We start from the raw sequence: 15,870 nt of genomic DNA, 5'->3' as shown, positions 1-15,870 counted from the left end.
TCTTTTCTGGGCTGGACATTTTGTTGTTGCATCTACTTAGTAGGTCTCACAGATTCTCCATGTATTATCATCCAGTAAGGTTCACTTCTTAAAGATAAGTATCAACTAACGTAAGGAACTTTTTGAGAATCCACTTCTGGTTCACAGAGCAACGTGGTGTGCTGGAGAGTAGGCATAAGAGTTTCTATAATACATTCTGCTGTAATTACTTTCTAGCCGCCCTGTGGCAAAGGTAAATAATATTATGTAAAAAATCGAATGAATTTTGGTTTCCATCACTTCCTCCTAATCAGGAAAATTAAGTAACTAATTAAAAAACAACAACAACTAATAATGGTGCGTCTGGAATTAGAACTCAGACAGTCTGGCATAAGACGTCATGCTCTTGAAGTAATTTGAGAATTTTAAGAGCAAGACGTTAGCCAGAGAGACTTCATTTCATATGACATGAGGATATGCTAGAGTGGATGGGTGAAGTTGTTTGGGAAACAAGATAGAATACATGACCCAACTGGGCATTTCCCCACATTGACTAGCCTGTACATTCATGGGCTGTCACCAGCTGCAATCCTGGAATCATGTGGTAGAACATTCTTCAAAGATCACTTTTTAAAGCACTGTTTCCTATGTGTTTCCTCAAGTTTCATGAATTTCTTTTTGAATCTCTGTCTATATTATAGTGTATATATTTGGTACCTACTCTTTGCATAAGAGAAAAATAATTACCTCCTTCTCCCTATGTGTTTATTTTCCCATGGGAAGCTTATTTGTTTTTACCTTGCAGGCTAGAAAATCATCTAGAAACTGAAATAGAAAGGACTGCATATATGAATGTAATACTTTGCTGTTTTTTTAAGGATCTTAAAATTTCTATATCTTTAGAGATGAGGGATGAACTAAATGACTCTTTGTTAAACACTATTTCGTAGAGCACTGGTGAGCAGTTGCCACTGAATCCTTCATTAATAATCCCTTCCTTTTCCAGAAGGACTTGCCAACACCTATAAAGTATTCACTAGGAGAATTAAAGTCATATAAAAATAATTGCTGTTTGCTTCCTTCAAGGCATACATTTAAATACGTTGCTTTATTCCTTCGCTCCTTGGCTGCCTCCTATGTTTAGTAACACTAGGTCAGCAGACTTCCTCTTTTAAGGTTCATCTGCTGGCCATTTCAATTTCCCATGAGAAAGCAAACCTACCACTCTTTTACCCTTTTATCTTAACGTTTCATCCATTTATGTCATGTTATCTTGTGGGTTTGCGTTTCTCAGTAATAATGGCACTGCTGGTAAATAGAAAACAATGAATGTGATTATGCACCCCTGATGATAATGACGGTGATGATGATGATGATGATCATGTCATCATGTGAGCCTTTTTAAAAAAATTCCTTGTGATCTCAGAAGAGTAGTTATCTATGACAGTAACTTAATCAGTGATGTTATCTTTTAAAAATTGTTTTAAAATTTTACTTATTCATTATATTTTATTTCAATTCCAGTGTAGTTAACATACAGTGTTATATTAATTTATTTCATCTTAAAAGGAATGCATGCACTGTTTTCAAGTGAACTATTTTAATGCCATGTTGACAGTTTTGATATTGGCCACTGGGTCCAGCTGGAAGCATTCCACCATTGGTCTGCTTACCCTATCTTCAGTTTTCACTTGAGCGTTTTTTAGATTGTCAAATAAAAATTTGTGCTGTCCTCATGGCTTGCAGTTTCATGTGTAATGGGCTGTAACTGTAATGACTAATGTATGTTTGGGGTTAATCATGAAAATAATAGCTAACATTTATTTATTGGGAGCTTACCATTTGCCAGGCTTTGTGATAACTCTATTACGGACATTAACTAGCTTAATCTTTTTCTCTCATGAGGTAAGTGCTATATTTTCTGCTTTTCTGGGAAAAGGAAACTAAGGCCCAGACATATGTAACTTTGTTCAAGATACACTGATATTTGCCTTGCCACTCCCCTTTTCAGGATGCCCCTCTCTGCAATCAGTGGGCTAACTTACCATCCTGTGTACATTTCCCTTTACTGCAAGAAATGACATTATTTAATGGACAATTACAGAAAGATATCACTAGACAATAAAGTTGCTTTGGAATGAGTCCTGAGGGTTTATTCAGGTTCCTCATTGTATGTGAAGAATATGATGAAACAGGCACTCTCCAGAGCCATTGGGCTTTTTTCTCTTTTCTCTGTCTGTTTGTAGCCGGAGTGACCCAACTGAACTCTTCATTTCATAATCACCACCTAGACTCTGTAATTATTAAAAACAACACAATTTGGTCAGGATTATGGCTTTTAATTGGGTTGTGGAAAGAAACTTAAGTTGAAGAAATGTTGCCAGGGTCATTGGGGGAATTAACAGCCACTTGATGCAAGAGGGAAGCTGTGAAGAACACTGGCTCTCTTATTATGTGGTGTCCAGGCAGAGTAAAGTTATGCTCTTACTATTTCATTTCATTTTTTAAAAGAAATTATTATTGCAGAACTATTGGCTTCCTTTCTTTCTCGACTGTGGCTATAATGTTTTATTTGTGCGTGTGTACTTTTGAGAGAGAGTTAGTCTCTGAAGTGGGAGTTAGGAGAGGAAAGTATTTGAAATGGAAATGTCTTAAAATCATGTCTCTTTCCAGTTGTACATTGGATTTCCTTAGGGTTTAGAAACAAAATGGAAATTAAAAACCACAATCACCTTTTTGAACAAGAAAATACTGTACTTATCAGTATAGAAAAGATCTAGTTGAAAGACAATAGATCTTGTATTTCATTGCAGAGTGCTCCAGACATTGATCAACTGGCAAGGAAAAACAAATATTAACTTTCTCTTCTTCCCCACCTTCTCACAATGGCTGGGTAATACTTTTGTATTCCTGTTTGGAGGATTTAATAGCCTTGTTAACATGTGGGAAAACATTATGATTGGATACTTTAACAAAATAGTGGGTAGGTTTTTTTCATTTTTTTTTAAGGTTCATGTTTATGTTCTTACTGGGTGTGTGTCTTTCCAAGTGCTCCAGGTTAAGAACTAAATGTGTTAGAAAAACAGATGTAATGCAAATAAATAGGAAGAGTTCTCATTTCCTTCAGCTCTGAGTTCCTGAGCAGTAATTTTATGGTATCTTCTTTCCATATCAGAAGTTGTGCTGACCCCAGATTCTTTCTCCTGAGTTGTGTCACAACTGATTAATGATCTATAGGGCCAGACAACAATTCACCTACATATGGTAGGGGGTCATAATGCATGTGTGTAGTGTAAAGATCACTCTTGCCAACAATTAATTGGGGAATTCACTTTATGAAACCCTGTTTACAGACTGACATCTGGAGAAATTCTTAACCTGGATCCATTCCAATCTGTAGGATTTATGGACTGTGCTTGGTTTTTTGTAAATAAGACTTTTTCTGCTTGGTACATTCTGTTTACATAATTATCAATGGATGAAAATGGCTATGGTCCTGTGTTTCTTAATTCTCTGTACCAAGTGGACCTAAATTATAAATGGTGGTCCAGCTAAAAGAATACTTGGACACCTATCATTATTCAAGTTGTGGAAACATCTTAATGCCAGGAGCACCCTGCTCTCTTAAGTCCAGACTCTCTGACTGGAGCCCTTATGCCCCAAGGGACTTAGTATTTAGCCTTTATGGGGATTTTAAAACTTGTTGAGACACATGCTAGACCTCTTAAAATATATTAGACTCCCTTTTATTCACACACTTGGTCTCTGCTGTGAGGTGTGAAATGGAAATATTTTCAAACATAGGTACATGCATAGTCTTGAACACATTTCAAGTTCTCACTGTGTGTGGGGGGATCAAAGCTTATTATTAAATAGCAGAATTGGATTCCCAAACATTCCATAGGTCGTCATGTCAGACACACATTACAATGACCTTCACCTGCCTCTCTTGGGTAGCCATTATTTCTGTTGCCAGTGGATGAGCTACTGCCGACATGGTCAGCATGGCATCTGCAAATACTGGGAGAAAAAATATTGTAGAATGGGTGAAACAGATCATAGGAAAACAAATACTGTATGTTGGAAATGGACACCTAGGACTAAATAGAAGGGCATTTTCTTCTTCTGCTTTGCTGAATTTTGAAACTATGAAATTGGACCAGGTTAAGGGTTGGGTGATTCCACATTACAACAAAGTAAAGGGCAGAGAAGTGCAGAATGGGAGGGTGGAGATGAGAAAGATATGGACTTATGTCCTCCAGTTCCTCCTTTATTTGTAGCAGCATCATCATATGATATCAACCTGATTTATTGTGCTCAGCAGTACAATACATTCTTTCTTTCCAAGATGTATTTTGATGTATGTTAACAATCATATATATATGTATATATATGTGTGTGTATATATATACATATGTGTGTGTGTATATATACACATACACATATGAATATATGTGTATATACACATATGAATATGCTTTGTTTTTCTGGAACACATTTGTTCAGTGAGCACCTTTCTAAACCCAGAATGGCTCTTAAGCACAGAACAGAGTTACACACATACACACACACACACAATTTCCAACCAGCATCGCCTTACCAATTTTGATGTACTCTTAAGGAAAGGTTACGTCCAAGTATGGGGCAGACCAGACACATTGATCTGAAGTTCAATTTGGAAGAGGAGAGGTCAGTGGAGGATTGATCAGGGGAAGTGTAGCCCCACTTTTCCATTAGAGCTTTTTCCTTTTTATCTCCACCATAGCCCTTATGTAAGTCCTTAATCTTTGTTTTATCCATGACTCTTCCTAGCTATACACCTCTTGTTTTTCATTACATTTTCTTAACTGCTAATGTATTTTTTATGCTCAAATAGTTGATCATCTACACCTTCAATAAGATACCCCAAATATCTTACATAGGAATGTGTACACAGAATCATAGACTATGTTGGTGATTCATCCTTTCCCGTCCCCTTTCCTTTTCATCCTCTGTCTCCCTGTTTCTTCTACCTGCTGCCTTCCTTCCACTGGCCAAACTTTGCCTAAAAGTTTCTGAATACTCAGCTAAAATCACTACACAAACATACAGTAGGATACTTGGCTTTCTAAGCTTACATTGTCCTTGGGTTAGAAAAAAATATATTTAAAAACAGTTAGGGGGTGCCTGGGTAGCTCAGTTGGTTTAGCATCTGACTCTTGATCTCAGCTCAGTTCTTGATCTCAGGGTGGTGAGTTCATGCCCCACAATCGGATCTGTGCTGGGTGTGAAACCTACTTAAAAATAACAAACAGACAAATAAAAATAAAAACAGGAATGAACGCACTAAAGGAGAATTATCAGGAAAACTCCTATACATGTCTATATGCCTGTGTGCTTGTATGTGTTCACACACGCGCGCGCACACACACACACACACACGTAAATAGATAAAGAGACGAGGGGGGGATAAGGAATAAAACATTTCCCAATGGCTATATTTGTAGAGAAATTTTAAACTACTCATAGTCTCTTTGGGAAACACCTCATATTTAAAGTAGTGAAATATTCTTTTCAAAGTACCCATTCCCCACACTTCACATGAATTATAAACCTTTGAAATGAAATCTGAATGTTAGCCTCAGAAAACACTCTATCCACCAACTAAATCTTGATTAAATGAAAAATATCACTTGTGTATATTTGAGGTTTCTGCTGTTTTGAATTCTTAGTAGCAGTTCAGGCCACATAAACAGACAATTCTTTGGCTGGCAAGTCAGAGCAGCGTCTGGGGTCGTTTGTGATTCTCAGTGTCACCTTGTTTGATTTCTCTTTCATATATGAAGAAAAAAGAAGAAAAGATTTTTTTCCTCCCTGAAGGAATGGAACATTCTCACCCATACACCTAATTGACTGCAAAGGTCACTGTAGCAAGAAAATAAATCAGCAAAGTCCTAAAATATACCCAAAGAACAGCTTGCCAACCTGCTGGATTTTCTGTATCATTGAAAGGAAGTACTAGTTAGGACTGCCAACACACAAACAAATCCATTGAGATCTTTCTGGAAAAGGAGGTGTTCTTGAGAAAGCTCTAGTGGTGTAGGAAGCAGGGGAATCAGAACTCGCTCTGGGACATTCGGGGCATGAACTACAATCTCTGAGCCTCTGTTTTGATATCTATTAAATGAAGGTGGTTGAACTGAAAGCTGAAGTTCTTCGATTCCACAAAAATGGTGCAGAATGTACATCTATGCCAAAAAAAAAAAATTCATAGAGGGCAGAGGTGATAAAGTGGACTGTGTGCTGAGCACTGTAGTAGGTGTACGTGGTCTCATGTAATCCTCCCAATAGTTCTCTGTTTTTACACATGGAGCAACTGATATTCTGCCCTGGGTGCTCAGCCAGATCCAGCCTGGTCCACTACTGTAAACTTCACAGTCTAGGTGAAGCCTCACGGTTGGCCTCTTTCCTCTTCAGTGGCCTCTCCATTCACTGCCTACTCAACTTTCACTTTTGATAGAAGGAAAGATAAACACCTGGAGACAATTCTAAAATATTGGAAACCTTAAAAATTTATAAAAAGAAACCTCCTATAAAAAATTTTCCCCAGTCTAATCATGAGAAAAACATCAGACAAATGCCAGTAGAAGGGCATTCTGTAATGTATTTGACCAATCCTTCTCAAAACTGTCAAGGCCATCAAAAACAAGGGGAAATCTGAGAAACTGTCACAACCAAGAAGAGCCAAAGGAGACATAACTACTAATGTCATTTGGTGTCCTAGATGGGACCTTGAAACAGAAATAAGATACTAGGTAAAAACTAAGGAAATTTGAATGGACTGTGGACTATGGTCAACAATAATTGGTTCACTGATCATAACAACTGTACAATACTAACACAAGTTATCACAATAGGGGTAACTGTGCAGAGGATATATGAAAATTTGCCGTACTATCTGCTAAATTTTTCTGAACATCTAAAATAATTCTGAAAAGTAGTCTATTAAAAAAATAATTTATCACTGCTCAAACCAAAAGAACACTGTAGCAATAGGGAAAATAATATGCTTTTTTTAAAAGTGTTTACTTATTTTTTTTAAAAAAAGAGAGAGAGATCAGGGGAGGGGCAGAGAGGGAAGGACAGAGGATCCGAAGTGGGCCCTGCAGTGACAACAGCTCAAACTCATGAACCATGAGATCTCACTAACTGTTGAGATCATGACCTGAGCCCAAGTCAGACACTCAACCCACTGCGCCACTCAGGCGCCCTGGAAAAAATATGCTTTTAAACTACTACTTCTCTTTCTCCTCCTTTTCATCCTCTTCCTCTTCATCCTCCTCCTCCTTCTTCCAGTTATTATAGTAATACTATAAGGTGATCTACCAGTGTTAAATGCCTCTGGATACTGTATGAAGAGTGGCTTTCTGTGAGCCTTGGATTAGGCCAGGGGTTGGCAAACCATTTATGGTCCATAGGCCAAATATGGCCTCCTGCCTATTTTAGTAAATCAAGTTTTATTGGAACACAACCAGGCCTCATTCATGTTTACATATTGTCTTTGGCTGCATTTACACTTCAGTGGCAAAATTGAGTAGTTGTACCAAAGATCAGATGGCCTGCAGACCTTAAAAAATATTTGCTATCTGGCCAACCCCTGGTTTAGGCTATTTGGGTTATAAGGTGGATAGTGAGGCAGGTAAGCTGGGCCACCAGGATTCACCTGGGGGTAAAATCAAATATTCAAACTCAGCTAATCAAATAGAAGGAAATATGTAAGATAGGGCATGAGTAAAATAGAGTAGTCAACTTCAGAGGTGGCCATGTGTTTAAGGTTTCTGCGTACTTTTCTCTTTTGCTGCAGAGCTGTGTCTTTGACCCATTCGTGCATCAGCCTGTGTGAACCTGCCCTTTCAGACTCCCACCTTTAGGGACTTTTATCTTGGCCTATTTACTCTTCTTTTAGAGTTCCTAACTTTGATCTGAAAATAAATAGTCAAAACTTAGTTGTGTTTTTCAGTGTGCCAGGCACTTATACGCCCTCATCAATTTCTCTCTAATGAAGTAGGAATGCCATAGTCTCTATTTTATACATAAGGAAACTGAGGCTCATTTAAATGAAATAACTTGCTCCAGAGGGTTGGTTGGCTCATAAATGCTGTGCCACAGTTTGAATTGAGGGCTCAAAACATAACATTAAATCTCGTATACCATGCCAACTTTCAGTGCTAGAGCTGGCTCTCACTAGCTCGTGGCAGCCAATTGTTGAATTTTTAGGAATTCTGTGAGCTCGTTGATAAATTCAGGCATTATTGAAAACTAAATTATGTAAATGTATAATCAAATACATTGTATTAAGAACAAAGGTAATATACCTCAAAACTCTTCACTAATATTTTACTGCAGTTTACTATTATCTGTGCTCTTGAGGTTGGTGTCTACAGAGTCTGTATGGTGAAAGTGCTATCTAATTGTGAGGTCCTGTGCCGCTCTGCCAAGCGCCTTACTTGTGATGTCACCTTGCTTACTTGAAATTGGCCGTGATGGGAGTATTGACACCATGGAAATGGGCAGACACTACAGATTGCTTTTCTTTCGTGACAGCTAGCTGGTTACACCTTTGTCAGCCTACCAATGCTTACCTTACATTCTGATTTTGATCTCTATGTGGTATTCTAGATGATAGTCCCATTTGTTTCTTCCTGGCCCCCTGTCTTGACCTTTGAACTCTATAAGTTTTATAATTAATGCCACAGTAGCAACCTACAGATAGGGCCCAAGGGTCTTTTTTTTTATCATTATTTTTATTTGTTTACTTTTCTGACAGCGGGTAGAAATTCCTTAGTGTTGGAGAATTCCCTTGTTGAGAAAATGTATTCCACCTGATAAGGAAGAAGTTCAACCATCTGATAATTTGCTTTTAAATTCAGGAACATGTTTGAGGATAGTTTGGACTCCCTAAAAAAAACAACCTAGAATTGAATTATCTTTATAAATATAGGGTGAACTCCTATTTGGAATTTTAGGTAAGGTTTTCTACATAAATAATTTTCTGGATACATGGGGATTGCTATATGTGTTAATGTGTTATTAACTTGCAAAAAACTAAATTTTTACATATAGGTGTGGTTAACACAAATGAGCTTGCACATAATTCGCTAACAGTTCAGAGGAATAGGCAGCATGGTAAAAGGCCTCAAAAACATCCTCCTAAACATGTAATCTCCAATTTATAAACCATCTTGTTTCAAATGCTTCTATGCTGATGGTTCATAATTCATCATACATGCTTCATGTTTTAAAATTTTACCTGCAGGAGTAACCTACCACTTACAACATTGCTCTCTTATGAATATGTACTCAGAACTCCAACTCCTGATCCCAGATTCTCTTAATGAAGCTCCTCTTATACAAGAGTACAGAAATAGAAGTAGATTCCCATAGTTGTGACAGCAGTAGGAATTGGGGAACCTGGACACGCTCCACTGGCAGGGAGAAGGGGACTGCCCTGGACACTGTGCATTGAGAGAACTGCCAGCCAGATATTTGAGGAAAATAGAGATACATAAGTTGTGATAAGCCCCTGTTGCCAAAATGAGTTTTCTGGCTATCTGAACTTTAGATAATTAGGAGTTTGCTGAATTATTATTTCTCTAATTCTGTATATCATATTAATTAAGGTAGATCGTAACTTGTGGCCAGAAGACTGGCATCTGCCTGCAGATGTTTTGTTACCTAAAATCTAGAGTAAGTGTTTAGAAACTTGCAGCAACTGACAGAGTACTTTTCAAAGATTGAATCTACTACTAATGGACGAGGGTTGCTTTTTTATTCATTTCGTTTTTCTAGTAATTCCTTTTATTGTTATCACATTTTAGAAAAGTACTTTAGTAGTTTGTTTAGGTTGGAGATTTTAAAAACTGGTCCTTTTGAGAAGCATGGCTGCAATGGAAAGAGCTAGACTACAGCTCATGTAGACTTGCTGTGTGACCTTTGGCAAATGATGTAATCTCTAGGTTTACATTTAATTAATTGAGACTTTCTAGCAGGCCTGACACTTAGTCTTGCAAAGCTAAGTGAGGGATGCAAAAAATGTCAAAAGTTTTATTTTATTTTCTTTCCTAGCAGGAAGGTGGGAAATTTAGTCTCAGTTATTATTGCCCACCCCACCTTCCTTGGCTCCTATCTCCATATGGGACTCAGAAAACGAGGCCACAGTACTGTCAACAGCCTCATTGCCTAACCCCACAGCAGAGGCCTGGTGCATAAGGGAGTCCTTGCTGAGTTTGGGGCTCCTGATGCCCAGCCCTCCTTGTGTTGATGACTCCATCCCTTGATGCCTTGCTCCCTTGGGGTCGTCCAGCCTGGGTCTCTTTAATCCTCTGAATTACTAGAGAAAATCTTTCCCCAGAGGCACTTTCATATCTTCAGTGAGCTCAGGTCATGGAAGACCAAGGCTAGAAAAGAAGGTATCTTCAGTGGACTTTTGATTTGGCCCCAGTACAAATTTCTGAAGCAGGGAAGCACAAAATGGCCTGCGGAAACTTTGTGGAAAGAGGAACAGGGGAGGGAAAGCTGAGGAAAAAACACAAATTAATATCAATACATTTATAATTATAAAATGGGGCCAATAAACCCTTCTTGATAGGGTTGTCTGAGGATTGTGTGAGCTAATACATTGAAAATTCATAGCCAATTGCCCAGCACACACTAGGTCCATAGGACTATGATTTCCAGATCAGGAGATCCCCGGCTCTCACTTGCTTTTGCCTGTTGGCTCTTATGTGTTGCACACACCATGTGTGTTTGGATGATTTCATCCAGCTGTGGTTTTTCTTTCCCTTATCCTTTGATGGGACAGGCTCTAAGCCAAGGGCACTTCATCTAGTGTCTGTGGAAACCAGGCTCCACTTCCACGGATAGGCTTCAGAGGGTCTCTGTTAGTCTGGAAGTTTTATACTTTATTTCTGTTATTTTACTGCTTACTCTTAAGTTTTTAACAAACAAATATTTTTTTTTTCCTAATGAAAATCTCATCAGATATATTCATCTGTCCTTCTTAGCAGATTCAAATTCGGTAACTGCGAGGTGAGGCCTAAGATTCTGCATTTCTAAAAGGCTCCTTGGTGATATCCAGTGCTGTGGGTCCAATGATCTCACTTAAATTAGCAAGGCCAAAGTAGGCTTCTGACTTTCCGGATGTGCCTTTCATTGCCTATGAGCTCCCCCAAACTTTGCCATTTTCTATTTTTCTGGGATATCTAGTCATCAGAAGCAGCCACCCTATTCTGGCATGCTTATAATTATAAATATTTCCGCTCCACAGCTATTTGATCTGTCATTCTTGACCTCTACATGCACTTCATTCTAGTTAGCCATGGATGAAAACTTACATAATTACGTAACAGGGTTATTCCCATCCTGTTTATCTCCAGTCACAGAGCCCCTATTTCTTTCACATAGGTGGGCATTCTAACCTCAAAATTCTATGTTGAAGGCCAGCTTTTTATTTTAAAATTTTTTTTTCAACGTTTTTTTATTTATTTATGGGACAGACAGAGACAGAGCATGAACGGGGGAGGGGCAGAGAGAGAGGGAGACACAGAATCGGAAACAGGCTCCAGGCCCCGAGCCATCAGCCCAGAGCCCGACGCGGGGCTCGAACTCCCGGACCGCGAGATCGTGACCTGGCTGAAGTCGGACGCTCAACCGACTGCACCACCCAGGCGCCCCATAGGCCAGCTTTTTAGAACTACTTCCAGTATCAATGATTTTTACAATAAATCATAGCCCGAGGCAAGGATTAAAATGATGGTTTATTTGGCAAACTCAGGGATGAGGAAAAAGGCAAGGGGATCAAGGAAATATGTGATGTAAAACAAAGGGAAGAGACCCAGCAGGTACATCTACCCTGCACAGGGAGGCACTTTTCTAGGGGTTGACAAAAGTGAAATAATAGTTCAGAGTCTACCCAGGAGAAGCAGGAGGGGAATTTTCTTCCCTCTTTTTCCCTTCTCCCATTTCCCATTGGTCAAAATTCCAGATCCCATACCTTATTGTTTCTTCCAAGCTGGGAGGGCAGAAACTCTGGGCATATGGTTGGTCAGTATGGCTGCATGGAGGCATCTCCAAAAAAGGCATCTCCACTTCCCAGGGCAAGTGACTGACTAATCAGCCCTGCAGTGGGATTTGGGAGGTCTTTATCGTCTGTCTTGCCTCAGTATTGAGTCAGCTAGAATAAAAGGTGGACACTAATTAATCAGTGGAGCCCTACCTCTCTCCACAAACATGGCAGATACCACTAACTGATCACTGCACTCTTCCCATCTGTTAGCTGGGTACACTTCTTCCCCATGCCTGAAGTTTCCTTGTGTGTGAGGATAGCTACATGAGTAGAACATTCCTGGCCTCACCCTACTTCCTCCCTCCCACTGCCCCAGAGATGCCTTAACCTGATTTTTGACTTTACAATGAGAAACCAAACCATTCTTGGTCCTTTTTTCTTAAGATCAGGTTCTGTTCTGCAGGGAGCACATCCCTTCTTTCTGTTCTTCCCTATCATTAGTCTTAGAGAAGTATTTCTCCCTCACCCTACATACCCTTTTTTTTCCCCTCAATTGGATGAGGGGCCAAGAGGCGAAGAAGGATGGTATTTCTTGGTCTTCTTCAAGGTCCCAGCAGCTTGGGGCCTGCCCTGGCCTCACAACACTCTAAACAGCACTCCTGGCAGCCACATTCAGTGGATTGCCATGTGGAATAAAGCCTCACTGAGACCTGCAGCCACAGTATCTCTTTGGCTAATGCTGCAACTCAGAGCCATAAAGTAAGTGGTTAGATAACATGGGCTTTAGGAGTCATCAACTTGGGTGTGAGTTCGGTCTTACTCCTTAGGAGCTGTATGACCTTGGCAAGTTACTGCATCTCGTGAGATCTCAGTTTTCTTATGTGTAAGATGAGAATAATAGTATCTATTTCATAGTTTCTAGGAACTAAATGAGATAATATGGACAGAGTTTCTAGCACTTAGAAAGTACTTAATAATGATAGTTATTGTTACCATGATCTACAGACTTTGGAAAGAGATTAAAAAGAAGTCTGGTCCTCCTTCTGGATGGGGCCCATGCCATTTTCAGTTATAGCCGGGCAAGTTCCATTGCACTGATGAAGAATTCTAACATTTCCTGCTGGGGAACCTCTGAGGTTACCTCTGATTCTTATTTTATGAATGTGGAGATGCTTTTCTTTCAAGTTTCCCTTGGCATTGGTTTCTTTTTCAGAGTTGATGCAGAGAGATGAATGGTAAGGTGTGTTCTCCTTCAGACTTGGAGAACTTCATGCCACTTCCTCTTCATTTGAAGGATGTGGTTTGCAAATCAGTGCTGAGATACCCTCTTTTTCCTCATAAACCCCCTCCTACATAAAGCCAAACTTGAGTACAGAGGCTTTGGACTCTGCGTGAGAAACCTCAGAAAAGGAAAAAAAAATTCACACTTCATTAACAAGAAGAATGGCTTTGGAAAAAAATATGTATAGTATACAGCATGTCAGTACCTTTCCAGGAAATGATGGCAAATTAGTCAAATCAAGTTGCAGATATAGTCAAGAAATTCTCACATGAGTTTCCGCTACAAGATTTTGGTGAATAAAATCAAACGACTTATACCCAATATTTCAGAAGTGCAGTGGTGCTGGCTCATCCTCAAGTCACTGTGGAATTGCCTTGGAATTGAAAGCTTCCACAGTGCAGCTTATGGCTTTGCTGCTGAATTATGAAGTGTTTGTGTCTGTGCTGTGAAGTGCTGGGATGCAGGGATAGACTCAAATTCCAGAGAAATACCACCACAATCACCATCTCAGAATACCAGCACCCTTCCTCTTTGCTCAAGAAAGGTTTTATTCCCTCGTGGTCAATGTGCTTTGTTTTTTATAGTTTCTGATGCTGTGGTATTAAAGAGAATTCCTGCTGGGGCGCCATTATATTATGATATCACATATGCAATAGGTTTTGTCCTTTCTGACTTAAAAAAAAATAAATTTAAAGGCAACACCATTGCTGCTGTTGCTAAGTGATATTGGCATAATACGTCTTTGGGGGCAATAACTCATTCCTTGTATTTTCACCAAAAAGAGAGACATTTAAGATTATTCTTTTTGGTCTGCTCCTGAAGATTATTGTCACATCATTTGTTATCTTTATGATTGGCACGTTTTTAAGCTGCGGCAAGCTGTGGTCGCCGTGTGGAGAGGCAGATTTTCCTGCATATTGCTTAAAATACTGTCTGTATTTTTCCAAGTAGGTGGCTGTACTACCATCCCAGAATCAGACTTAGAAGAAAGATCAATAGAGCAAGACTCCACTGAACTGTTTACCAACCACAAGCACCTCATTGTAGAGACGCCCTTGCCTGGTAAGAAAATGGGTGGTCTTCACCAATGATATGTCAGGGACAGTGGCACTCTGGTCAGTTCTTGTCATACCAGAGAGCATTTTGCAAAGCTGCTTGTTTTCCAACTTCATCCTTTGCCTCAGCACTGGTGCAGCTGAATTTGATCATTTGTATACTCCTTTCAATATTCAAACCTTTTCTCTCTCTCTTGCCCTCTTTCTTTTTTCCAGAAGTTTCACCCCTCCAAGGAGTCTCGGAATAGTTCAAGTAGAGTTGTCTGGTTGAGGGGAAGATGGCTTTCCCAAGGCTGATCCTGTGTGGACCTCAGGCCAAGCACAAATGTAGGGCTGGCCCGGTGCTTCATCCATCTCACCTGCTTGGAGATGATATGTAGACTGGGGATTGGGATTTTTTTCTTATTGTGCTAGGAGGATTTGTAATACCCAGGGCAAGTCAGTTGAAACCTAGGTGGGAAAAATATTGCTGCTTTTTGGTCATCTGTATGCTTGCAGCCATCGGATATAGTGAGAGTACATCTTTTGGGGACAGACTTTATAATGCAGAGGCCTAGATCCAAAGTAATTTGATACCCCATTCTTTTCACAGAATTCTTATATAGTAAATGTATCAAATTTAATAAAGCATCTCATTGTCCAACAATATCTTGGATTTGATTTATAACTAGAGGGTTATATAGATGGTTTCTCCACGTTATTTCTTCAAAGGAAAGAAACAGAAAGGAACTGAAAACTTTGCTACTCCACGCCCGGTAAGACTCAAATATGATTGTTTTATATATAAAGTAAACTACAGAATTTTTTATATGATTTATTTATTATGCTAAAAATGGAAGAAAGTAAGTTTTTAGGATTGTATGAAAATTTTCAAATATTTTATAGGAATGCAGTACATTAACATCCTCTTTTCATTACCCCATGGTGGCACCTTTTAGAAATTCAGGTTACAGGGGTGCCTGAGTGCCTCAGTTGGTTGAGAGGCCGACTTCAGCTCAGGTCATAATCTCATGATTTGTGAGTTGGAGCCCCGCGTTGGGTTCTGTGCTGTCAGCTGGGAGCCTGGAGCCTGCTTCAGGTTCTGTGTCTCCCTCTCTGCCCTTCCTCTACTTGCCCTCTGTCTCTCTCTCAAAAAAAAAAAAAAAAAAAAAAAATTAAAAAAAAAAAACAAAAAAAATTCAGGTTGTAAAACAATTCACTCATTACAATATGCAAGAAATAAAAGAGATTTTGCCAATTTCCAGTTAAAATTACAGTTGCAAGACTGATTTATGTAAACCTAAATATGTGCCAATTTTGGAATGCCTCTCTGTCAGTATAAAGGGGGAATACAGTTCATGGTTTTTCTATAAGTGAAATGTCAAAAAATTGAAGAGGATGTATTATTTATTATTTCTAGCATTCTTTTTTAGGAGATGCAGCAGAAGATAAAATATTATTAATTGTCATGCATGGAAGTGGACAACTTTTAACCTTTGGATGAGAATAACCATTAGGTTAATGTCACCCAG

The 15,870-nt window shown here is 39.2% G+C and overlaps 1 protein-coding gene across 11 annotated transcripts in view; it reads left to right on the top strand.

Moving 5' to 3' along the window:
* Nucleotides 1-15,005, top strand: part of BBS9 (Bardet-Biedl syndrome 9) — a 454,270-nt gene extending 439,265 nt beyond the window's left edge. For 7 of the 11 annotated variants that reach the window (XM_086692893.1, XM_086692922.1, XM_086692936.1 and 4 more), the window contains 2 exons: nucleotides 14,253-14,366; nucleotides 14,576-15,005. In XM_086692893.1, coding sequence (XP_086549019.1) covers nucleotides 14,253-14,366; nucleotides 14,576-14,607 — 146 coding nt within the window. In that variant the 3' untranslated portion in view covers nucleotides 14,608-15,005. The remainder of the gene's footprint in view (nucleotides 1-14,252; nucleotides 14,367-14,575) is intronic. The other 4 variants (XM_025930003.2, XM_025930002.2, XM_086692905.1 and 1 more) reach the window with 3 other exon arrangements.
* The last annotated feature ends 865 nt before the right edge of the window (nucleotides 15,006-15,870 follow it).

The sequence above is a fragment of the Puma concolor genome, chromosome A2, assembly GCF_028749965.1.
Source record: "Puma concolor isolate L17-30 chromosome A2, mPumCon1.1.hap2, whole genome shotgun sequence".
NCBI classification, from domain to species: domain Eukaryota; kingdom Metazoa; phylum Chordata; class Mammalia; order Carnivora; family Felidae; genus Puma; species Puma concolor.
Note: the sequence above shows the minus strand (reverse complement) of the source record. Positions and strands in the feature narration are given on the sequence as shown.